The sequence below is a fragment of the Dermacentor andersoni genome, chromosome 10 (genome assembly GCF_023375885.2).
Source record: "Dermacentor andersoni chromosome 10, qqDerAnde1_hic_scaffold, whole genome shotgun sequence".
NCBI lineage: Eukaryota > Metazoa > Arthropoda > Arachnida > Ixodida > Ixodidae > Dermacentor > Dermacentor andersoni.
In genome coordinates this window covers 43,572,210-43,598,880 of record NC_092823.1, presented here as the reverse complement: position 1 = coordinate 43,598,880, position 26,671 = coordinate 43,572,210, and the positions used below count along the sequence as shown (strand labels likewise).

At 45.3% G+C, this 26,671-nt stretch overlaps 1 protein-coding gene and 1 non-coding gene across 3 annotated transcripts in view; one reads left to right on the top strand and one right to left on the bottom strand.

Moving 5' to 3' along the window:
* Ilp7 (Insulin-like peptide 7) overlaps positions 1-26,671 on the bottom strand; it is a 52,758-nt gene that overhangs the window by 13,528 nt on the left and 12,559 nt on the right. For both annotated transcript variants that reach the window (XM_055062214.2, XM_050194505.3), the window contains exon 3: positions 19,393-19,541. In XM_055062214.2, the coding sequence (XP_054918189.1) occupies positions 19,393-19,541 (149 nt within the window). The remainder of the gene's footprint in view (positions 1-19,392; positions 19,542-26,671) is intronic.
* On the top strand, positions 21,821-21,892 carry TRNAE-CUC (transfer RNA glutamic acid (anticodon CUC)). The gene has a single exon. It is a non-coding gene; the product is annotated as a tRNA-Glu (tRNA).

The following is a 26,671-nucleotide window of genomic DNA, read 5'->3' as shown; positions in this document are numbered from 1 at the left end:
GAAAATATCCTTTTTCCGACAAAAAATAAAGTGTCTCGAAAGCGCTGGTTCTCCGCATATCTCAGTCCCCGGGACTGTGCAGACGCCGTTTAACGCGATAACTAATCGATTAGGCGCAGAATAATTTTTGCCCCAAAATCGAAAAAACGGTAATATAGCCCATGAAAATATCATTTTTCCGACAAAAAATAAAGTGTCTCGAAAGCGCTGGTTCTGCGCATATCTCAGTCCCCGGGACTGCGCAGACGCCGTTTAACGCGATAACTAATCGATTAGGCACAGAATAATTTTTGCCCCAAAATGGAAAAAAATGGTAAGCCTATAGCCCATGAAATTATCATTTTTCTGACAAAAAATAAAGTGTCTCGAAAGCGCTGGTTCTCCGCATATCTCTGTCCCCGGGACTGTGCAGACGCCGTTTAACGCGATAATTAATCGATTAGGCAGAGAATAATTTTTGCCCCAAAATCGAAAAAACGGTAAGCCTATAATATAGCCCATGAAAATATTGTTTTTCCGACAAAAATTAAAGTGTCTCGAAAGCGCTGGTTCTCCGCATATCTCAGTCCCCGGGACTGTGCAGACGCCGTTTAACGCGATAACTAAGCGATTAGGCACAGAATAATTTTTGCCCCAAAATCGAAAAAACGGTCAACCTATAGCCCATGAAAATATTGTTTTTCCGACAAAAAATAAAGTGTCTCGAAAGCGCTGATTCTCCGCATATCTCTGTCCCCGGGACTGTGCAGACGCCGTTTAACGCGATAACTAAGCGATTAGGCACAGAATAATTTTTGCCCCAAAATCGAAAAAACGGTCAGCCTATAGCCCATGAAAATATTGTTTTTCCGACAAAAAATAAAGTGTCTCGAAAGCGCTGGTTCTCCGCATATCTCTGTCCCCGGGACTGTGCAGACGCCGTTTAACGCGATAACTAAGCGATTAGGCACAGAATAATTTTTGCCCCAAAATCGAAAAAACGGTCAGCCTATAGCCCATGAAAATATCATTTTTCCGACAAAATATAAAGTGTCTCGAAAGCGCTGGTTCTCCGCATATCTCAGTCCCCGGGACTGCGCAGACGCCGTTTAACGCGATAACTAAGCGATTAGGCACAGAATAATTTTTGCCCCAAAATCGAAAAAACGGTAAGCCTATAGCCCATGAAAATATCATTTTTCCGACAAAAAATAAAGTGTCTCGAAAGCGCTGGTTCTGCGCATATCTCAGTCCCCGGGACTGCGCAGACGCCGTTTAACGCGATAACTAATCGATTAGGCTCAGAATAATTTTTGCCCCAAAATCGAAAAAATGGTAAGCCTATAGCCCATGAAAATATCGTTTTTCCGACAAAATATAAAGTGTCTCGAAAGCGCTGGTTCTCCGCATATCTCAGTCCCCGGCACTGTGCAAACGCCGTTTAACGCGATAACTAATCGATTAGGCACAGAATAATTTTTGCCCCAAAATGGAAAAAAATGGTAAGCCTATAGCCCATGAAATTATCATTTTTCTGACAAAAAATAAAGTGGCTTGAAAGCGCTGGTTCTCCGCATATCTCAGTCCCCGGGACTGTGCAGACGCCGTTTAACGCGATAACTAATCGATTAGGCACAGAATAATTTTTGCCCCAAAATCGAAAAAATGGTAAGCCTATAGCCCATGAAAATATCGTTTTTCCGACAAAAAATAAAGTGTCTCGAAAGCGCTGGTTCTCCGCATATCTCAGTCCCCGGCACTGTGCGAACGCCGTTTAACGCGATAACTAATCGATTAGGCACAGAATAATTTTTGCCCCAAAATGGAAAAAATGGTAAGCCTATAGCCCATGAAAATATCGTTTTTCCGACAAAAAATAAAGTGTCTCGAAAGCGCTGGTTCTCCGCATATCTCAGTCCCCGGGACTGTGCAGACGCCGTTTAACGCGATAACTAATCGATTAGGCACAGAATAATTTTTGCCCCAAAATCGAAAAAACGGTAAGCCTATAGCCCATGAAAATATCGTTTTTCCGACAAAAAATAAAGTGGCTTGAAAGCGCTGGTTCTCCGCATATCTCAGTTTCCGGGACTGTGCAGACGCCGTTTACCGCGATAACTAATCAATTAGGCACAGAATAATTTTTGCCCCAAAATCGAAAAAACGGTAAGCCTATAGCCCATGAAAATATCGTTTTTCCGACAAAAAATAAAGTGTCTCGAAAGCGCTGGTTCTCCGCATATCTCAGTCCCCGGGACTGCGCAGACGCCGTTTAACGCGATAACTAATCGATTAGGCACAGAATAATTTTTGCCCCAAAATCGAAAAAACGGTAAGCCTATAGCCCATGAAAATATCGTTTTTCCGACAAAAAATAAAGTGGCTTGAAAGCGCTGGTTCTCCGCATATCTCAGTCCCCGGGACTGTCCAGACGCCGTTTAACGCGATAACTAATCGATTAGGCACAGAATAATTTTTGCCCCAAAATCGAAAAAACGGTAAGCCTATAGCCCATGAAAATATCGTTTTTCCGACAAAAAATAAAGTGTCTCGAAAGCGCTGGTTCTCCGCATATCTCAGTCCTCGGGATTGTCCAGACGCCGTTTAACGCGATAACTAATCGATTAGGCACAGAATAATTTTTGCCCCAAAATCGAAAAAACGGTAAGCCTATAGCCCATGAAAATATCGTTTTTCCGACAAAAAATAAAGTGGCTTGAAAGCGCTGGTTCTCCGCATATCTCAGTCCCCGGGATTGTCCAGACGCCGTTTAACGCGATAACTAATCGATTAGGCACAGAATAATTTTTGCCCCAAAATCGAAAAAACGGTAAGCCTATAGCCCATGAAAATATCGTTTTTCCGACAAAAAATAAAGTGGCTTGAAAGCGCTGGTTCTCCGCATATCTCAGTCCCCGGGACTGTCCAGACGCCGTTTGACGCGATAACTAATCGATTAGGCACAGAATAATTTTTGCCCCAAAATCGAAAAAACGGTAAGCCTATAGCCCATGAAAATATCGTTTTTCCGACAAAAAATAAAGTGTCTCGAAAGCGCTGGTTCTCCGCATATCTCAGTCCTCGGGACTGCGCAGACGCCGTTTAACGCGATAACTAATCGATTAGGCACAGAATAATTTTTGCCCCAAAATCGAAAAAACGGTAAGCCTATAGCCCATGAAAATATCGTTTTTCCGACAAAAAATAAAGTGGCTTGAAAGCGCTGGTTCTCCGCATATCTCAGTCCCCGGGACTGTCCAGACGCCGTTTAACGCGATAACTAATCGATTAGGCACAGAATAATTTTTGCCCCAAAATCGAAAAAAACGGTAAGCCTATAGCCCATGAAAATATCGTTTTTCCGACAAAAAATAAAGTGTCTCGAAAGCGCTGGTTCTCCGCATATCTCAGTCCTCGGGACTGCGCAGACGCCGTTTAACGCGATAACTAATCGATTAGGCACAGAATAATTTTTGCCCCAAAATCGAAAAAACGGTAAGCCTATAGCCCATGAAAATATCGTTTTTCCGACAAAAAATAAAGTGGCTTGAAAGCGCTGGTTCTCCGCATATCTCAGTCCCCGGGACTGTCCAGACGCCGTTTAACGCGATAACTAATCGAGTAGGCACAGAATAATTTTTGCCCCAAAATCGAAAAAACGGTAAGCCTATAGCCCATGAAAATATCGTTTTTCCGACAAAAAATAAAGTGGCTTGAAAGCGCTGGTTCTCCGCATATCTCAGTCCCCGGGACTGTCCAGACGCCGTTTAACGCGATAACTAATCGATTAGGCACAGAATAATTTTTGCCCCAAAATCGAAAAAACGGTAAGCCTATAGCCCATGAAAATATCGCTTTTCCGACAAAAAATAAAGTGTCTCGAAAGCGCTGGTTCTCCGCATATCTCAGTCCTCGGGACTGCGCAGACGCCGTTTAACGCGATAACTAATCGATTAGGCACAGAATAATTTTTGCCCCAAAATCGAAAAAACGGTAAGCCTATAGCCCATGAAAATATCGTTTTTCCGACAAAAAATAAAGTGGCTTGAAAGCGCTGGTTCTCCGCATATCTCAGTCCCCGGGACTGTCCAGACGCCGTTTAACGCGATAACTAATCGAGTAGGCACAGAATAATTTTTGCCCCAAAATCGAAAAAACGGTAAGCCTATAGCCCATGAAAATATCGTTTTTCCGACAAAAAATAAAGTGGCTTGAAAGCGCTGGTTCTCCGCATATCTCAGTCCCCGGGACTGTCCAGACGCCGTTTAACGCGATAACTAATCGATTAGGCACAGAATAATTTTTGCCCCAAAATCGAAAAAACGGTAAGCCTATAGCCCATGAAAATATTGTTTTTCCGACAAAAATTAAAGCGTCTCGAAAGCGCTGGTTCTCCGCATATCTCAGTCCCCGGGACTGTGCAGACGCCGTTTACCGCGATAACTAATCGATTAGGCACAGAATAATTTTTGCCCCAAAATGGAAAAAATGGTAAGCCTATAGCCCATGAAAATATCGTTTTTCCGACAAAAAATAAAGTGGCTTGAAAGCGCTGGTTCTCCGCATATCTCAGTTTCCGGGACTGTGCAGACGCCGTTTACCGCGATAACTAATCGATTAGGCACAGAATAATTTTTGCCCCAAAATCGAAAAAACGGTAAGCCTATAGCCCATGAAAATATCCTTTTTCCGACAAAAAATAAAGTGTCTCGAAAGCGCTGGTTCTCCGCATATCTCAGTTTCCGGGACTGTGCAGACGCCGTTTACCGCGATAACTAATCGATTAGGCACAGAATAATTTTTGCCCCAAAATCCCATGAAAATATCCTTTTTCCGACAAAAAATAAAGTGTCTCGAAAGCGCTGGTTCTCCGCATATCTCAGTCCCCGGGACTGTCCAGACGCCGTTTACCGCGATAACTAATCGATTAGGCACAGAATAATTTTTGCCCCAAAATCGAAAAAACGGTAAGCCTATAGCCCATGAAAATATCGTTTTTCCGACAAAAAATAAAGTGTCTCGAAAGCGCTGGTTCTCCGCATATCTCAGTCCTCGGGACTGCGCAGACGCCGTTTAACGCGATAACTAATCGATTAGGCACAGAATAATTTTTGCCCCAAAATCGAAAAAACGGTAAGCCTATAGCCCATGAAAATATCGTTTTTCCGACAAAAAATAAAGTGGCTTGAAAGCGCTGGTTCTCCGCATATCTCAGTCCCCGGGACTGTCCAGACGCCGTTTAACGCGATAACTAATCGATTAGGCACAGAATAATTTTTGCCCCAAAATCGAAAAAACGGTAAGCCTATAGCCCATGAAAATATCGCTTTTCCGACAAAAAATAAAGTGTCTCGAAAGCGCTGGTTCTCCGCATATCTCAGTCCTCGGGACTGCGCAGACGCCGTTTACCGCGATAACTAATCGATTAGGCACAGAATAATTTTTGCCCCAAAATGGAAAAAATTGTAAGCCTATAGCCCATGAAAATATCGTTTTTCCGACAAAAAATAAAGTGGCTTGAAAGCGCTGGTTCTCCGCATATCTCAGTTTCCGGGACTGTGCAGACGCCGTTTACCGCGATAACTAATCGATTAGGCACAGAATAATTTTTGCCCCAAAATCGAAAAAACGGTAAGCCTATAGCCCATGAAAATATCCTTTTTCCGACAAAAAATAAAGTGTCTCGAAAGCGCTGGTTCTCCGCATATCTCAGTTTCCGGGACTGTGCAGACGCCGTTTACCGCGATAACTAATCGATTAGGCACAGAATAATTTTTGCCCCAAAATCGAAAAAACGGTAAGCCTATAGCCCATGAAAATATCCTTTTTCCGACAAAAAATAAAGTGTCTCGAAAGCGCTGGTTCTCCGCATATCTCAGTTTCCGGGACTGTGCAGACGCCGTTTACCGCGATAACTAATCGATTAGGCACAGAATAATTTTTGCCCCAAAATGGAAAAAATGGTAAGCCTATAGCCCATGAAAATATCGTTTTTCCGACAAAAAATAAAGTGTCTCGAAAGCGCTGGTTCTCCGCATATCTCAGTTTCCGAGACTGTGCAGACGCCGTTTACCGCGATAACTAATCGATTAGGCACAGAATAATTTTTGCCCCAAAATCGAAAAAACGGTAAGCCTATAGCCCATGAAAATATCCTTTTTCCGACAAAAAATACAGTGTCTCGAAAGCGCTGGTTCTCCGCATATCTCTGTCCCCGGGACTGTGCAGACGCCGTTTAACGCGATAACTAATCGATTAGGCACAGAATAATTTTTGCCCCAAAATCGAAAAAATGGTGAGCCTATAGCCCATGAAAATATCGTTTTTCCGACAAAAAATAAAGTGTCTCGAAAGCGCTGGTTCTCCGCATATCTCAGTCCCCGGGACTGTGCAGACGCCGTTTAACGCGATAACTAATCGATTAGGCACAGAATAATTTTTGCCCCAAAATGGAAAAAATGGTGAGCCTATAGCCCATGAAAATATCGTTTTTCCGACAAAAAATACAGTGTCTCGAAAGCGCTGGTTCTCCGCATATCTCTGTCCCCGGGACTGTGCAGACGCCGTTTAACGCGATAACTAATCGATTAGGCACAGAATAATTTTTGCCCCAAAATCGAAAAAATGGTAAGCCTACAGCCCATGAAAATATCGTTTTTCCGACAAACAATAAAGTGTCTCGAAAGCGCTGGTTCTCCGCATATCTCAGTCCCCGGCACTGTGCGAACGCCGTTTAACGCGATAACTAATCGATTAGGCACAGAATAATTTTTGCCCCAAAATGGAAAAAATGGTGAGCCTATAGCCCATGAAAATATCGTTTTTCCGACAAAAAATAAAGTGTCTCGAAAGCGCTGGTTCTCCGCATATCTCAGTCCCCGGGACTGCGCAGACGCCGTTTAACGCGATAACTAATCGATTAGGCACAGAATAATTTTTGCCCCAAAATGGAAAAAATGGTGAGCCTATAGCCCATGAAAATATCGTTTTTCCGACAAAAAATAAAGTGTCTCGAAAGCGCTGGTTCTCCGCATATCTCTGTCCCCGGGACTGTGCAGACGCCGTTTAACGCGATAACTAATCGATTAGGCACAGAATAATTTTTGCCCCAAAATCGAAAAAATGGTAAGCCTATAGCCCATGAAAATATCGTTTTTCCGACAAACAATAAAGTGTCTCGAAAGCGCTGGTTCTCCGCATATCTCAGTCCCCGGCACTGTGCGAACGCCGTTTAACGCGATAACTAATCGATTAGGCACAGAATAATTTTTGCCCCAAAATGGAAAAAATGGTGAGCCTATAGCCCATGAAAATATCGTTTTTCCGACAAAAAATAAAGTGTCTCGAAAGCGCTGGTTCTCCGCATATCTCAGTCCCCGGGACTGCGCAGACGCCGTTTAACGCGATAACTAATCGATTAGGCACAGAATAATTTTTGCCCCAAAATCGAAAAAACGGTACGCCTATAGCCCATGAAAATATCCTTTTTCCGACAAAAAATAAAGTGTCTCGAAAGCGCTGGTTCTCCGCATATCTCAGTCCCCGGGACTGTGCAGACGCCGTTTAACGCGATAACTAATCGATTAGGCACAGAATAATTTTTGCCCCAAAATCGAAAAAATGGTAAGCCTATAGCCCATGAAAATATCGTTTTTCCGACAAAAAATAAAGTGTCTCGAAAGCGCTGGTTCTCCGCATATCTCAGTCCCCGGGACTGTGCAGACGCCGTTTAACGCGATAACTAATCGATTAGGCACAGAATAATTTTTGCCCCAAAATCGAAAAAATGGTAAGCCTATAGCCCATGAAAATATCCTTTTTCCGACAAAAAATAAAGTGTCTCGAAAGCGCTGGTTCTCCGCATATCTCAGTCCCCGGGACTGTGCAGACGCCGTTTAACGCGATAACTAATCGATTAGGCACAGAATAATTTTTGCCCCAAAATCGAAAAAATGGTAAGCCTATAGCCCATGAAAATATCCTTTTTCCGACAAAAAATAAAGTGTCTCGAAAGCGCTGGTTCTCCGCATATCTCAGTCCCCGGGACTGTGCAGACGCCGTTTAACGCGATAACTAATCGATTAGGCACAGAATAATTTTTGCCCCAAAATCGAAAAAATGGTAAGCCTATAGCCCATGAAAATATCCTTTTTCCGACAAAAAATAAAGTGTCTCGAAAGCGCTGGTTCTCCGCATATCTCAGTTTCCGGGACTGTGCAGACGCCGTTTACCGCGATAACTAATCAATTAGGCACAGAATAATTTTTGCCCCAAAATCGAAAAAACGGTAAGCCTATAGCCCATGAAAATATCCTTTTTCCGACAAAAAATAAAGTGTCTCGAAAGCGCTGGTTCTCCGCATATCTCAGTTTCCGGGACTGTGCAGACGCCGTTTAACGCGATAACTAATCGATTAGGCACAGAATAAATTTTGCCCCAAAATCGAAAAAACGGTAAGCCTATAGCCCATGAAAATATCGTTTTTCCGACAAAAAATAAAGTGTCTCGAAAGCGCTGGTTCTCCGCATATCTCAGTTTCCGGGACTGTGCAGACGCCGTTTACCGCGATAACTAATCGATTAGGCACAGAATAATTTTTGCCCCAAAATCGAAAAAACGGTACGCCTATAGCCCATGAAAATATCCTTTTTCTGACAAAAAATAAAGTGTCTCGAAAGCGCTGGTTCTCCGCATATCTCAGTCCCCGGGACTGTGCAGACGCCGTTTAACGCGATAACTAATCGATTAGGCACAGAATAATTTTTGCCCCAAAATCGAAAAAATGGTAAGCCTATAGCCCATGAAAATATCATTTTTCCGACAAAAAATAAAGTGGCTCGAAAGCGCTGGTTCTCCGCATATCTCAGTCCCCGGGACTGTGCAGACGCCGTTTAACGCGATAATTAATCGATTAGGCACAGAATAATTTTTGCCCCAAAATCGAAAAAAACGGTAAGCCTATAGCCCATGAAAATATCGTTTTTCCGACAAAAAATAAAGTGTCTCGAAAGCGCTGGTTCTCCGCATATCTCAGTCCCCGGGACTGTGCAGACGCCGTTTAACGCGATAATTAATCGATTAGGCACAGAATAATTTTTGCCCCAAAATCGAAAAAACGGTAAGCCTATAGCCCATGAAAATATCGTTTTTCGGACAAAAACTAAAGTGTCTCGAAAGCGCTGGTTCTCCGCATATCTAAGTCCCCGGGACTGTGCAGACGCCGTTTAACGCGATAACTAATCGATTAGGCACAGAATAATTTTTGCCCCAATATCGAAAAAACGGTAAGCCTATAGCCCATGAAAATATCATTTTTCCGACAAAAAATAAAGTGTCTCGAAAGCGCTGGTTCTCCGCATATCTCAGTCCCCGGGACTGTGCAGACGCCGTTTAACGCGATAACCAATCGATTAGGCACAGAATAATTTTTGCCCCAAAATCGAAAAAATGGTAAGCCTATAGCCAATGAAAATATCGTTTTTCCGACAAAAAATAAAGTGTCTCGAAAGCGCTGGTTCTCCGCATATCTCAGTCCCCGGGACTGTGCAGACGCCGTTTAACGCGATAACTAATCGATTAGGCACAGAATAATTTTTGCCCCAAAATCGAAAAAATGGTAAGCCTATAGCCCATGAAAATATCGTTTTTCCGACAAACAATAAAGTGTCTCGAAAGCGCTGGTTCTCCGCATATCTAAGTCCCCGGGACTGTGCAGACGCCGTTTAACGCGATAACTAATCGATTAGGCACAGAATAATTTTTGCCCCAATATCGAAAAAACGGTAAGCCTATAGCCCATGAAAATATCATTTTTCCGACAAAAAATAAAGTGTCTCGAAAGCGCTGGTTCTCCGCATATCTCAGTCCCCGGGACTGTGCAGACGCCGTTTAACGCGATAACCAATCGATTAGGCACAGAATAATTTTTGCCCCAAAATGGAAAAAATGGTAAGCCTATAGCCCATGAAAATATCGTTTTTCCGACAAAAAATAAAGTGTCTCGAAAGCGCTGGTTCTCCGCATATCTCAGTCCCCGGGACTGTGCAGACGCCGTTTAACGCGATAACTAATCGATTAGGCACAGAATAATTTTTGCCCCAAAATGGAAAAAATGGTAAGCCTATAGCCCATGAAAATATCATTTGTCCGACAAAAAATAAAGTGGCTCGGAAGCGCTGGTTCTCCGCATATCTCAGTCCCCGGGACTGTGCAGACGCCGTTTAACGCGATAACTAATCGATTAGGCACAGAATAATTTTTGCCCCAAAATGGAAAAAATGGTAAGCCTTATAGCCCATGAAAATATCGTTTTTCCGACAAAAAATAAAGTGTCTCGAAAGCGCTGGTTCTCCGCATATCTCAGTCCCCGGGACTGTGCAGACGCCGTTTAACGCGATAACTAATCGATTAGGCACAGAATAATTTTTGCCCCAAAATCGAAAAAATGGTAAGCCTATAGCCCATGAAAATATCATTTGTCCGACAAAAAATAAAGTGGCTCGGAAGCGCTGGTTCTCCGCATATCTCAGTCCCCGGGACTGTGCAGACGCCGTTTAACGCGATAACTAATCGATTAGGCACAGAATAATTTTTGCCCCAAAATCGAAAAAATGGTAAGCCTATAGCCAATGAAAATATCGTTTTTCCGACAAAAAATAAAGTGTCTCGAAAGCGCTGGTTCTCCGCATATCTCAGTCCCCGGGACTGTGCAGACGCCGTTTAACGCGATAACTAATCGATTAGGCACAGAATAATTTTTGCCCCAAAATCGAAAAAATGGTAAGCCTATAGCCCATGAAAATATCGTTTTTCCGACAAACAATAAAGTGTCTCGAAAGCGCTGGTTCTCCGCATATCTCATCCCCGGCACTGTGCAAACGCCGTTTAACGCGATAACTAATCGATTAGGCACAGAATAATTTTTGCCCCAAAATGGAAAAAATGGTAAGCCTATAGCCCATGAAAATATCGTTTTTCCGACAAAAAATAAAGTGTCTCGAAAGCGCTGGTTCTCCGCATATCTCAGTCCCTGGGACTGCGCAGACGCCGTTTAACGCGATGACTAATCGATTAGGCACAGAATAATTTTTGCCCCAAAATCGAAAAAACGGTAAGCCTATAGCCCATGAAAATATCGTTTTTCCGACAAAAAATAAAGTGGCTTGAAAGCGCTGGTTCTCCGCATATCTCAGTTTCCGGGACTGTGCAGACGCCGTTTACCGCGATAACTAATCGATTAGGCACAAAATAATTTTTGCACCAAAATCGAAAAAACGGTACGCCTATAGCCCATGAAAATATCATTTTTTCGACAAAAAATAAAGTGGCTCGAAAGCGCTGGTTCTCCGCATATCTAAGTCCCCGGGACTGTGCAGACGCCGTTTAACGCGATAACTAATCGATTAGGCACAGAATAATTTTTGCCCCAATATCGAAAAAACGGTAAGCCTATAGCCCATGAAAATATCGTTTTTCCGACAAAAAATAAAGTGTCTCGAAAGCGCTGGTTCTCCGCATATCTCAGTCCCCGGGACTGTGCAGACGCCGTTTAACGCGATAACTAATCGATTAGGCACAGAATAATTTTTGCCCCAATATCGAAAAAACGGTAAGCCTATAGCCCATGAAAATATCGTTTTTCCGACAAAAAATAAAGTGTCTCGAAAGCGCTGGTTCTCCGCATATCTAAGTCCCCGGGACTGTGCAGACGCCGTTTAACGCGATAACTAATCGATTAGGCACAGAATAATTTTTGCCCCAAAATCAAAAAACGGTACGCCTATAGCCCATGAAAATATCCTTTTTCCGACAAAAAATAAAGTGTCTCGAAAGCGCTGGTTCTCCGCATATCTAAGTCCCCGGGACTGTGCAGACGCCGTTTAACGCGATAACTAATCGATTAGGCACAGAATAATTTTTGCACCAAAATCGAAAAAACGGTACGCCTATAGCCCATGAAAATATCATTTTTCCGACAAAAAATAAAGTGGCTCGAAAGCGCTGGTTCTCCGCATATCTAAGTCCCCGGGACTGTGCAGACGCCGTTTAACGCGATAACTAATCGATTAGGCACAGAATAATTTTTGCACCAAAATCGAAAAAACGGTAAGCCTATAGCCCATGAAAATATCCTTTTTCCGACAAAAAATAAAGTGTCTCGAAAGCGCTGGTTCTCCGCATATCTAAGTCCCCGGGACTGTGCAGACGCCGTTTAACGCGATAACTAATCGATTAGGCACAAAATAATTTTTGCCCCAAAATCGAAAAAACGGTAAGCCTATAGCCCATGAAAATATCGTTTTTCCGACAAAAAATAAAGTGTCTCGAAAGCGCTGGTTCTCCGCATATCTCAGTCCCCGGCACTGTGCAAACGCCATTTAACGCGATAACTAATCAATTAGGCACAAAATAATTTTTGCACCAAAATCGAAAAAACGGTACGCCTATAGCCCATGAAAATATCATTTTTCCGACAAAAAATAAAGTGGCTCGAAAGCGCTGGTTCTCCGCATATCTAAGTCCCCGGGACTGTGCAGACGCCGTTTAACGCGATAACTAATCGATTAGGCACAGAACAATTTTTGCCCCAATATCGAAAAAACGGTAAGCCTATAGCCCATGAAAATATCGTTTTTCCGACAAAAAATAAAGTGGCTCGAAAGCGCTGGTTCTCCGCATATCTAAGTCCCCGGGACTGTGCAGACGCCGTTTAACGCGATAACTAATCGATTAGGCACAGAATAATTTTTGCCCCAAAATCAAAAAAACGGTAAGCCTATAGCCCATGAAAATATCATTTTTCCGACAAAAAATAAAGTGGCTCGGAAGCGCTGGTTCTCCGCATATCTCAGTCCCAGGGACTGTGCAGACGCCGTTTAACGCGATAATTATTCGATTAGGCACAGAATAATTTTTGCCCCAAAATCGAAAAAACGGTAAGCCTATAGCCCATGAAATTATCATTTTTCCGACAAAATATAAAGCGTCTCGAAAGCGCTGGTTCTCCGCATATCTCAGTCCCCGGAACTGTGCAGACGCCGTTTAACGCGATAACTAATGGATTAGGCACCGAATAATTTTTGCTCCAAAATCGAAAAAACGGTAAGCCACTTTATATTTTGTCAGATAAATTATATTTTCATGGGGTATATATAGGCTTACTGTATTTTAGATTTTGGGGCAAAAATTATTCTGTGCCCAGTCGTTTATTTATCGCGTGAAACGGGGTCTGCGCAGTCCCGGGGACTGAGATATGCGGAGAACCAGCGCTTTCGAGACATTTTATCTTTTGTCGGAAAAATGATATTTTCATGGGCTATATATTTTCATGGGCTTACCGTTGTTTCGATTTTGGGGCAAAAATTATTCTGTGCCCAATCATTTATTTATCGCGTGAAACGGTGTCTGCGCAGTCCCGGGGACTGAGATATGCGGAGAACCAGCGCTTTCGAGACACTTTATTTTTTGTCGGAAAAATATTTTCTTGTCGGAAATACCATTTTGGCCACAAAAAATACCTTCCCTCGAAAGTGCTGCTGAATCAGATATATTACGCCCCCCCCCCCCCCCCCCCCCGCACTAGCTGACTCCCATTTAGGCGATAAATAAACGAATGGGCACGGATTAATATTCTCGAAAAAATTGGAAAACCACTAAGCCTATAGCCCATGGAAATATCGTTTTTGCCACAAAAAATAACTTCCCTCGAAAGTGCTGCTGGCTACATGCAGGCGCGTCCCCCGCTGTGCGATAACATTTGTTAGGCGGTGAAACGCGGTCGCCCGATAAAGATATGTACACGTGTCCTTACCCCTCTCTTAAAAGCATCGACCCGATGCTGCCAACAAACTAAAGTAATAAAGAAAAGTACTCGTTGCAAAGAAAACGATAAAATAAGGAAGTTCATCAGCGTCCGTAAAAGGGTTCAAGGCGCATCACGTGGACCACTTCAGATCGTGCGCGGCGCCGCTGTGAATGCGAAATGCCGTCTGGCGCGACCTCATAGTCCAGTGCACCAATACGTCGGATGACCTTGTAGGGTCCGAAATAGCGTCGCAGTAGTTTCTCACTGAGTCCTCGTCGGCGTATCGGGGTCAACACCCAAACACGGTCGCCGGGCTGGTACTCGACGAAGCGTCGTCGGATGTTGTAGTGTCGGCTATCGGTCCTCTGCTGGCTCTTGATCCGTAGGCGGGCGAGCTGTCGGGCTTCTTCGGCGTGCTGGAGATAGGTAGCGACGTCAAGATTTTCCTCGTCAGTGACGTGCGGCAGCATGGCGTCGAGCGTCGTCGTCGGGTTCCTGCCGTAAACCAGCTTAAATGGCGTGAGCTGTGTTGTTTCTTGCACCGCCGTGTTGTAAGCGAATGTTACGTACGGCAGGACCGCGTCCCACGTCTTGTGCTCGACGTCGACGTACATGCTAGCATGTCGGCGAGGGTCTTGTTCAGGCGCTCCGTGAGACCACTCGTCTGCGGATGGTAGGCAGTAGTCCTCCTGTGACTTGTCTGGCTGTATTGTAGAATGGCTTGCGTGAGCTCTGCTGTAAGATCCGTTCCTGATGAGGACTTCTGGAGCACCATGTCGCAGCAGGATGTTCTCGACGAAAAATTTCGCCCCTTCGGCTGCACTGCCTTTCGGCAGAGCTTTAGTTCAACGAAGCGGGTGAGATTGTCCGTCGCAACGACGATCCACTTATTTCCGGAAGTTGATGTCGGAAATGGTCCCAACGAGTCCATCTCGATCTGCTGAAAAGGTCGATAAGGAGGCTTGATCGGTTGTAGTAATCCCGCTGGCCTTGTCGGTAGTGTCTTGCGTCGCTGACAGTCTCGACATGTCTTGACGTAACTGGTGACATCGGTGGTTAGGTGAGGCCAGTAATAGAGACTTTCCGGTAAACGAGAGTGGTTTTGGCGGATTACCGGATGGTCGGGGCGTAAACGTGAGCGGTGAAGCCGCCTGGTGTTGTAGAGCTCAACCGCACAAACGCATAGCTAAAACTGCAGTAACTCACCATATCCTGCTTCGCCACCCGTGCAAATTTTTGGCAGCGGCGTAATTGTGAACACGATTACGCCACTGTCGAAAATTTACGCCAGCAGCTAAGCAGAATACAGTAATTAGCTCTGTGTTTGTGTGGTTGAGCTTTGCGCCACCAGCTGGCGCCACCAATCTGGCCGATCACGTTGACGCCCCCGCTAAACCGGAAAACCGCCCGCGCTTGCCCGAATACCGGACACGCTAAAGGTCTCTAATACCTTTCTTGTATCCTCGATAGCGTCCGGGAGAAACCGAAGTGCCCAGCAGTCGGATCGTCATGTAGGGCGTGCAGTACTTCTGGACGCAGCGCCGATCACGATGAGGTTCATCGTGATCGTTGAACCTCATATTTCACGATGTCGGCGACCGAGGTCACTTGAGGCTGCGACGAAGGCAGGACCTTGCGCAGTTCTTCGCGCACAATGGCCCTGATGGTCTCTTGAAGGTCTTCGGAACCCATCCTTGGATCGCGTACTGCGGCGTGAGCCCCTGGCGGTTATATTGCCGGGTGCGCATCTCCAGAGTTCTCTCGATCGTCGATGCCTCTGCAGAAAACTCAGCTACAGTCCTCGGTGAGTTAGGAATAAGTCCGGCGAAAAGATCTTGCTTGACGCCCCGCATCAGGAAGCGGACTTTTTTCTCCTCCGACATTTCCGGGTCGGCGTGCAGGAAAAGACGGGCCATCTCCTCCGTGAAGATCGCGATCGTCTCATTTGGCAGCTGCGTTCTGGTGTCTAGTAGAGCTTGGGCTCGCTCTTTTCGCACTACGCTTGTAAATGTTTGCAAGAAGCCGCTTCGGAACAGGTCCCACGTCGTTAAGGTGGATTCTCGATTCTCGAACCAGGTCCTGGCGGCGTCTTCCAATGCGAAATACACATGTCGCAGCTTGTCGTCGCTATCCCAACTGTTAAACGTAGAGACCATCTCATACATCTTCAGCCAGCTTTCCGGGTCCTCAAGTGTGGAACCGCGGAACGTCGGTGGCTCCCTGGGCTGCTGCAGAACTACTGGGGCCGCTGAGGCTGCCATTGAGGCTGTCTTCTTGGTGGTCTCTGGACGATCTTCTCGGACGGTCTTCTTGGTCGTCTCTGGTAGAATTCCGTGTTCCGGGTGAAGCTGCTGTAGCCGGTGGCTTGCTCGACGTTCCGGGACGACGTTGCTGTTGTCTTTGCGGTCCGGGCTTGAATTACGGCTTGTCGGGGGCGTCCGGTACATGAACGTGAAGCACCTCCACCAGATGTCACGTGGTGGTGACGTTGAAGAACACAGTAGCACTACTGTGAACGACAAAACTAACCTTTATTGGGCGAACCTGTGCCCACAAAACAGGCTACACTTATAGCACAACGATAGCGGCGAACACGGTCGGCGATCGTCGAAATCTGATCAACGGGTCAGGCGCGTCGGCTTTTATACATCAATCGTCGAATGTTCCAGACTAATCGTTGGGACCCGCGTGCCTTCCACAAAGTTGTACATCATTCGCGTCAGGCGATGAAATCGGATAACATAAGGTTCGGCGACAAAAGTCAGCGAATAGAAGCATCGATAACTTTCCAGAAACTTCGGATACATGCAGGCGCGTCCCGCGCTGTGCGATAACATTTGTTAGGCGGCGAAACGTGGTCGCCCGATAAAGATAAGTACACGTGGCAATATTTCCATGGGCTATAGGCTTAGTGTTTTTCCACTTTTCTCGAGGATATTATTCTGTGCCCATTCGTTTATTTATGGCCTAAATGGGAGTCAGCTACTGCGGGCGGCGTAATATATCTGATTTAGCAGCACTTTCGAGGGAACTTATATTTCGTGGCAAAAACGATATTTCCAAGGGCTTCCAATTTTCCACCTTTCTCGAGAATATTATTCCGCGCCCATTCGTTTATTTATCGCCTAAATGGGAGTCAGCTAGTGCGGGGGGCGTAATTTATGCGATTCAGCAGCACTTTCGAGCGAACTTATTTCTTGTGGCAAAAACGATATTTCCATGGGCTATAGGCTTATTGTTTTTCCGCTTTTTTCGAGAATATTATTCCGTGCCCATTTGTTTATTAATCGCCTAAATGGGAGTCAGCTAGTGCGGGGGGAGTAATATATGCGATTCAGCAGCACTTTCCAGAGAACTTATTTTTCGTGGGAAAAACGATATTTCCATGGGCTATAGGCTTAGCGTTTTTTCTATTTTCTTAGAGAATATTATTCCGCACCTATTCGTTTATTTATCGCTTAACTAGGAGTCAGCTAGTGCGGGAGGCGTAATGGATGCGATTCAGCAGCACTTTCGAGGGAACTTATTTTTCGTGGCAGAAACGATATTTTCATTGGCTTTAGGCTTAGCGTTTTTCTATTTTTTTCGAGAATATTATTCCGTGCCTATTTGTTTATTTATCACCAAAATGGGAGTCAGCTAGTGCGGGGGGAGTCACGTATGCGATTCAGCAGCACTTTCGAGGGAACTTATTTTTCGTGGCAAAAACGATATTTCCATGGGCTATAGGCTTAGCGTTTTTCCACTTCTTTCGAGAATATTATTCCGTGCCCATTCAAATTCAAGTTCAAGTTCACGTAGATTCATCAACGATGTCAGTTTTACAAATACCGCGTTTCTACCAGAAGACTCGCCATGCACAGCATTCACCGCCAGCGTTTCCCACTAAACGTTAGAGAGCTTTAGTTTAGGGGACGCAAGGCATTGGGGCCCCTAGCGCTTGGGTGCGTTTGCGTTTGCGTACGCAAGCAGGAAGACGTTATAGGTTAGCGGCCCCAAACGCAAGCCGCGTTGAGGTCGCATGCGCTCGCAGCGCCATGTACGTCTGATCTCTGCTGCGTTATCATTTTTAAAACATCAAATCAAGCATATGAAGTAAAGCACATAAAACTATTTTTATTAAAAGCAGTTCATAGAGAGGTTTAGAGTGTCCGGTAATCGGGTAAACGCAGGCTGGGGCGTTGGGGCGGAGCCATGAACTAGAGCGGCCTGCATGGTGCTCCCGCCTGGTGGCGCAACGCTCAAACAGACATAAACAGCTAATATTGCAGTAACCAAGTGTATATTACATTGCTGCGGGTATAAATTTTTGGCAGCAACACAATTACGCCAGTGCCGAAAATTTACACCAGCAGGCAAGTAGAATAGACTTGGTTACAGCAATATTAGGTAATTTTTTTCTGTTTGAGCTTTGCGCTGCCAGATGGATGCACCATGCAGGACGCTTCCGTTTATGGCTCCGCCCCAAGGCCCCAACTGCGTTTATCCGAATACCGGACATGCTAAACCTCTCTAATTTATATAAAAACGACGTCTGTCAACACTTGGCGAAATATTCATTAGATTATCTACCCGCTAGCTACACGTAAGTTCTCCTACACCACGAGAGTCACGTGGGTAACGTGACCACTTAGGGGCAGCGATATTCTCGGCCGGCCAAACAACCCTAGGACGCAAGTAGACGTAGCGGTCTGCGCATGCGCAGTACCGTCGCCCCTAGATCTTGCGTACGCAAGCCACTTGCGTCCCCTAAACTAAAACTCTCTATTACGTTTACATAAGCTGCAGTTGCCTGGAAGCGTTTGAAGCAGTCAGTGATCTCTGAATGCTATCGCATTTCACTCTTAAAGGCGATGCTTAAGCGTCATCCACATTTTTGTTCTCGCAACGTTCCCGGATGATCTCATTTTAGTACCAGATGTTCTCGTTTGAGTGCCTAGATAACGGCTCTGGCTTTTGGCTCAAGGTCACCTGAAGGTCGCCGACAACGGGAGCTAAAAGTGCTTCATGCTTAAAATGTTTGCGTCGCGGGAAGTAGTCATCACGGACTCGGTGTATTCGAATTCTGACACTGCATGACTGATAAAGTATTTGAATTCCGACACTGCAGGGACCTGTCGCTGTTACAGCGCACTGTGATAAACCAGTTTAGTTAAGTACTCTGTGAAGACTGTTTGCATTTTTAAGAGAGAACGGTCGAAGCAAACAGAACCGAGGTTCCGCTTTCTGAATTTCGTGCCTAAACTGCATTGTCGGCATGTCAGGTGACTTCACGAATTTCAATATTATTTCTGCGTTTGCAGCCTTTTTCCCTGCACAAGTTGTTCTAGAAACCCGCTAAGTCAACTCTTTTGTTCCATTAAAATGCAGTGTAATCTTCGCTAATCGAAGGCTATTATGTTGTTCCAAGCAAGTGCCGGTGTAAAGCCGGTCAGGTCATGGAAATCTTGTGTGGAAATTAGAACGTCGTGTGGCAACCTGCTTTCTTTAGTTTTTTACCACTGGTGCGGCCGGCCTCTTTGACTTTAGAGAAGTGCAATTTTACAATACAACTTAGGTGTACACTCCCAGTTATACGCGCATTCGCAGGTGCGCATTGCAGTGCTCACCGGTGTCCTTGTCCATAGGTGCTTCCCTCTTTCGGCGGCGCATCTTGTAGATGTCCTTCTCGCAGACCCAGCTCATGTGCGACAGCAGCTCGTGGTAGCAGCGCCTGTGGCGTTCCACGTGCCAGACCCGTGCCCAGTCGTCGTCGTTCCTGCCACGGCAAAGGCCAGACTGGTGAAACACCGCAGAGTTTCCAGGAAGAAAACGCTAGAGCTAAATCTGGCGCTGCAATCCGAAACTTCCAAACATGGTATACATGGCGCGGCGTCAGCCTGTTTGTTCATGAACCAGCGACGCGATGATCTGGGGAACTGTGTGGTGACAGCTGAATTTCTCAGGTCACAAGGAGAAGGGTCGGGGAACTTGCCTCCGTATACGCCTTTCCAAAGCTACCATGACAGTGCTGGGTAGTGCATGGACTTGTCTAATCTCCTCTGCTCGTTGTTTCACGCGATCTCGCGGCGTTATTTATTACTCTCCATACCTTTCTCAGTTTCTAATTAGGCGATTGTATTGGCGCAAACCAATGAAGACAGCAACTTTATTCGCACGTGCACAACAATGGGAAATCGTTTGCATCTGTATTTCGTTTCAGATAATCAATGTCCGCAGTCACAAAGCCGTTTGCCACCAGAAGGACCAAGTTTAGGCAAACTTATGCATACCGCTCATGATTTCGAAGCGGGGTACATCCGTTACGCTTGCACCTCCCGTAGGCACTACAGTGCCAAAGTTCCTTCCGGTAGTTTTGACAAGAAACTCCACGATACATCTCTCTGTTTCATTGTTTGCTATCATAGTTACAGGGAGAGTTGAGCTCTCAGCCACAGTACAGATTCCGCTAAATTTTGGGGGTTAGCACCGTCACAGCTCTCGGCAACAGTTGCTTAAAGGGCACCAACCAAGAACACTAAATTAGCATATAATCTGATGAAGTATGCTTCGAGAACACACTGCGGTGGTCAGTGATGCGGTACCGGACTCGATTCCCCGTTGTGGCGAGCGCAATCCTATATGAGCACAATAATAATAACAACAAAAGAACGCTCGCGAGGCCTACTATGGACGCAAGTTAAAAAATAATAATAAAAACAGATTGTCAAAATTAATCGGCAGTTCTCCATCGGGATCCATCATAGTTGACTGCGAAGCTTCAGTGCATTAAACCCCGCAATTCATTTTGATGTTTTTCGAGAGTCTATTTGCATTTATTTCTAAGAGAAAATGGCGTTCAAGAGTGGAGAAAATGAATGGTATTTCTTTTCTTCCGAACGCTCTCCCCGGGACTGCAATGTTAGTAACGAGTTCGGGCTAGAAGTAATGGAAACTCAATGCGTTGAATGTTGCCTTCGCATGATAGCGCTCCTGGTTAGCTATCAGAATGTAATGTAATCCTCGTTTATCGGCGTAGTGTTAGCAGTGCCAAGCAGATGGTGTCAATGTCTTATGTAGTTACGAGAACCGAACGCGAAGATTTTTAGGTGGTGCGTCTTGTTTGAGCGTACTCTGCTCACAGTAAGGCAATGCTTCTAGCGTACCCTCATTTCCTCTTAGGTACCCCTTTAAGTGAAAGCCCAAAGGCCTAAGTACCTAATTGAAAAGGTTAAATTCTGGCGACTCTTTGCAGCAAATGTTTCATTGAGGCTCCAATAATATGATAAAAATTAGCGCACTTTGGTTCAACTTCAGGAAATCTGAAAAAAAAAAAGAACTCTCCAGCTCCTTCATTTTGCTGAGAGAACGCATGCTGTAATTCTGAGAAGTGTGTGCAAACTTGATTGATAAACTGACTTTTCAGATTACAGAAAGCCGTTAACTTTGCTTGTAAGCAATGCCAGAAAAATCTGGCATTAAACTAAACTCTGCGCGAAATAACTCTGCGTGAAGTTGGAGCCGAGACCAGCGAACGGTTTAGCAGGAAGAGTATTGTATTAACGAGGCAGCTTCAGGCGCGGAAAACGACGCTGACGACTTACAAGACGGAGGTTCCCAGCCGGTGGAGACTAAAATGGATCAAGAGTGGTCGATCAAGGGCAAGCGTCAGTCAGGCTGGAGCCAACGTTTTGACAAGGGCGAGCTTGACAAGATATTTTCGTCGACTTTTTTGGCTGCTACCACAGATATCTTTCGTCAGTACAACGTTGGACATACTTGGTATCGATAAAAAAAATTGAACTTAACGGCACTGGCAGCATTACGCACCCTCACCACAGTCAGAATGAGTGGAAGTGCTGGTAAAGTGCCGATCCCCCTCACCGACTTCCAATTCCCGCCATTGGTGGGTTGCTCAGTTTCGCAAAGTGAGCTCAGCTAAGTGTCGATTATCGCCTCACGCTTCCTCGTATTACATCAAATGTATGCTGAAATAATTTGCGCCAAAATATACGAAAGAAATTTGAATATGCATAATAACAGCTGGAAGCTCCGTCCTCCGGCATGGTCTAGTGGTTAGGATACCTGGCTCTCACCCAGGAGGCCCGGGTTCGATTCCCGGTGTCGGAACAACTTTTTTTTTTCCGCACTTCAGTACGCGTGGTGAGCTTTTTGCTTAGAATTGTTAGTGAATCGGGAACGATGTCTCATGACTTAGATCTTGCTCCTCAAGCACGGATAGCGTTCATAGCAGCACAACTCTTGGTTTGATGTTGCAGTGGAGCCGGCTTTCAGAATTAAAATGATAAAAGTACATTTGCTGCTAACGAATAGATGACGTTTCTTTAACAAAGGTCAGTGACATGTACATCTAAAAGAAAAAGACGAGTAACAGCGTATCCTTACATCACAGGCAGTGTAGCCGTGGTTTACTGTCGTCTATACAGTGTTGCAGTACAGTAATAGATTTGGCGTTTACTCGGTTATGTGAGGTCGCGGGATCGAATGCCGGCCACGGCGGCCGCATTTCGATGGGGCGAAATGCGAAAACAGGCGTGTACTTAGATTTAGGTGCACATTGAAGAACCCCATGTGGTCGAAATTTCCGGAGCCCTCCACTACGGCGTGCCTCATAATAAGAAAGTGGTTTTGGCACGTAATACCCCATAATTTAATTTAATTTTTTCGGTTACGTGCGACCGGTTTTACCACTGTGTTAAAAACCCTTGCTCGTTATTTCAACTTGTCTATGCTAACATAGCAGCCTTGGTATTTTGACTTTGGAAACGCAATTTTAAAAAGAAAATCTTTACATTAGACGCTACAGCCACCTAGAGAAGCTTTTCCTCACTGCAGCAGTTAGTTTGCTTTTTTTGCCGCTAGATGGTCCACAACTAGCTTGGTGCGGGAAGTTTGAAATTTTTTGTTACAGCGATCGACTCGGTCAACGGCTAGCTTAATAATGTCCTTATTATTGGCAGCCTTATGGAGCTGAGTGAAGTTTGCGTTGCACGTTCTGCTGAACACTATACACGCATGAACCGAATGGCGCGACTTAGAGTTATGCAGTTTTTATGGTTAACTTGTCTTTCTTTTGCTTCCCCCCCTCTCTCTCTCTCTCATGCAAGATGATTTTCAATTGACGGAATATTAAGCTATAATAGTCGAGCTACACACTGAGAATACGAATATGCTCTGTCTTACCGTGAGCTGAGTTTTGGTCAGCCTAAAATGAAACAAGAACTAGAGTTGGCTGGCGACATCACCTGGCGCTTAGTGACGTCATTAATTGGACAGCGTCTGCACACAACAGTTTAGGGATAAACGAGAATCCCATTGCAAATAAAGGATTTGAAGACTCAGCCTCGTAAACTACGACCTTTTCTGAAAGGAAAACGACCCCAAATTGCCAAAATACTTTGCAATCCATAACATCACGCTACGGTGGCGGGGCAGTGGTTTGTTGGTTCTGTTGACGTCCGCACCCCCAATCCTGGCGGAAATTTCATAATAGCCAACATGTGCGTTTATTTTTTTTTTTTATTTACAAATGCTGCTGTCTCAGTTTCTGAGACATAGCAGCAGTGAGTACAGAACAATAAAAAAAATACAGTTACAAATACATTCTACAAAATTCACCAGAATACAAGAAAACCTTAACAGAATACATAATTAGGCAATTCTTTTTCAAAATGCTCAGTACCAAGTCTGTGCAGAGACCCATCAAGTTTATTCCATAATTCCAGCGTCCGCAAAAAGAAGGAAAACTTAAAACAATCAAGATTCGACCTGAAGCGCACAATGTTCGGGGAACAGATCGTCGAGTACAGCGTGCACAAGCTGCAACAAAAGAAATGGGCGCCAGAACACTCAAGCCGGAATGAACTATCTTATGCAGAAGGATAACGCGATCCCAAGTACGCCGATGTTGGAGAGATTGCAACGTTAAAACGTGCGCATGCGAAGTAGGCGAGAATTGCCGGTCATAGCGACGAAAAATGAACCTGACTGCTTTTTTTGGACTGATTATAACATAGCTATGTCGTGCTTGAGGTGAAGTGACCAAACAACCGATGCATATTCTAGCATGGGCCTGACCAAAGTTTTTTACGCAGTCAATTTGCATTCTCTTGTCGAGCTGCTTAACGTACATTGGAGATACCAAAGTTTTCGACGAGCCTTACTGCAGATTATTTCAAGGTGCTTGCGCGATTTTAAATTTGATGTTAAAGTTACACCGAGGTACTTAAACTCCGTAACATGTATTAGACTGAGCCCGTCATTAGTATAAGTAAAAGAAAGGGGCTGTTTCTTGTTTGAAAACGTCATAGCTACAGTCTTTTTGAAGTTAATAGACATTTGCCAGGTTTCACTCCAGTTACAATACAACGAAAAAAAGAACCGTTATTTACCGCGACCTGATTATGAGCATCAGAGATGGTGTTGTGGATAACGCAATCGTCTGCATACATTCTAAGTTTATCTTGAGTATCGCCGATGATTTCTGCAACGTCATTTATGAAAATAATGAACAAAAGCGGCCCCAGCACCGAGCCTTGAGGCACCCCAGATGTAATCTGTACCTCTGATGACTTCGCGCGGTTAAACGTAACAAATTGAGAGCGCAACCCTAAGTAATGAGCTATCCAATCGACCAGCTTGCTGTCACCAAAAATGTACGAAGTTTAACTGAAAGCTTAGCATGACAAACCAAATCGAAGGCCTTGGAATAGTCAATAAATATGGCATCAAGCTGTCCTCAGCTGTTAAGGGAAGAAGCAATGTCGTGCGTAAATTCAAGCAACTGTGTAACAGTGGAGTAGCCAGCACGAAAACCGTGCTGTGATCGGGAAATAATATTGTTTGCATTTAGGTATACCACAATGTGCTTGTGAATAATGTGCTCCAAGAGCTTAGAGCTGGTGGAAAGTAAAGATTTTGGCTTATAATTTGGTATTATTTGTTTGTTTCCGGACTTGAATACGGGCACGACGTTAGCCAATTTCCACAGCGGGGAGCTGTTGTAGAGCTTATTGAATTCTTAACTATTATAGTCAGGTAGGTTGCGCACCATTCCGATAATGTCACCAATGATAACGTCTGCACACGAGCAGCAGCGCTGGAGTTGACGTCTTGCGAAACTGTCTTTAAAGGATAAAGTCAGCAGGACTCCTGTTGCTGTGAGCAATGGTGTTGAATGTATACGCCAGCGTAAAAAGTTTTGATGGCTACACAACCTTGCTAGCCCCGCCGTGGTTGCTTAGTGGCTATGGTGTTGGGCTGCTGAGAGCGACGTCGCGGGATCGAATCCCGGCCATGGCGGCCGCATTTCGATGGAGGCGAAATGTGAAAACACCCGTGTACTTAGGTTTAGGTGCACGTTAAAGAACCTCAGGTGGTCGAAATTTCCGGAGTCCTCCACTACGGCGTGCCTCATAATCAGAAAGTGCTTTTGGTACGTAAAACACCATAATTAAAAAAAAAAACCTTGCTAGCGCCACGACACTGTCGTCTAACCCACTGGTTTTCGCCATGCAGATGATCGCCGCTGCCCTTTCGCACGTGCTGCTGCCCGCACTGGCGGCTGCTTGTTCCCGGACCCCCTCGGAGCATGCGCCATTTTGTGACCGGTTTTTGGATCAGCGAGGCGCCGCACATGACTGCGCCTTTCCGCTTACCTACGTACTGCCAGCGCAGCAATGGATGCTCGATTCATCGTGGGTTCCTGCATCGACATCGACGCTCTCCAGCTCGTCTACTATAAAAGACAGCCTACCACTGCGGCCCCCCTGTGGGCTCGGTGGCTGCGCCACGACACTGTCGTCTAACCCACTGGTTTTCGCCATGCAGATGATCGCCGCTGCCCTTTCGCACGTGCTGCTGCCCGCACTGGCGGCTGCTTGTTCCCGGACCCCCTCGGAGCATGCGCCATTTTGTGACCGGTTTTTGGATCAGCGAGGCGCCGCACATGACTGCGCCTTTCCGCTTACCTACGTACTGCCAGCGCAGCAATGGATGCTCGATTCATCGTGGGTTCCTGCATCGACATCGACGCTCTCCAGCTCGTCTACTATAAAAGACAGCCTACCACTGCGGCCCCCCTGTGGGCTCGGTGGCTGCGCCACGACACTGTCGTCTAACCCACTGGTTTTCGCCATGCAGGTTGGTACAAGGCACAGCCTTTTTGCTAAGAGGTGTAGCGACTATTGTCTGGTGCAGCTTCCGAGCCCCCATTGCTGCCTTGCTCTTATGGGTGAATGTGTGGAAGGGATTCGCCGCTTACTAATACTCTCTGGCGACGTTGAAACTAACCCGGGACCCGACACGAACGTTGTGTTGAAAGAATTGCAGAAGATTTCAGCCAGTCAGAATACACTAATCAGTGAAGTTCAAGGCCTAAAAAGTCAGATTTTAAATACTGATAAGATTCTAATGGACTTGAACAAACGAATGACCGAACTGGAACATCATTACCAGGCCATGATACCACTTCAAAATGAATTAGAAGCTGTCAAATATGCCGCTGCTCAAACTGCCAGCGTGATATCCGGCCTCGTAAATCGCCTAGACGATGCAGACAACCGGTCCCGAAGGAATAATCTAATTTTCTATGGCCTTCCTGATACTAACCCCAAAGAAACCTTTGCAGAATCAGAAAAGCTGATCATTGATGAAATCACGGATATCATGAATGTAAACCTTGAGTCCAAAGATATTGAACGTGCTCATCGCCTTGGACGCTATTCACCTAACCGGCACCGTCCCATCATTATCAAATTCGCGTCATATAAAACGAAAGAATCTGTCCTGTCTAACGGCCGCAAACTGAAAGGCACAAATTATAGCGTGAGCGAACATTTTTCACCCGCAGTTCGGAACGCCCGAAAACATCTTATCGCCTACGCCAAA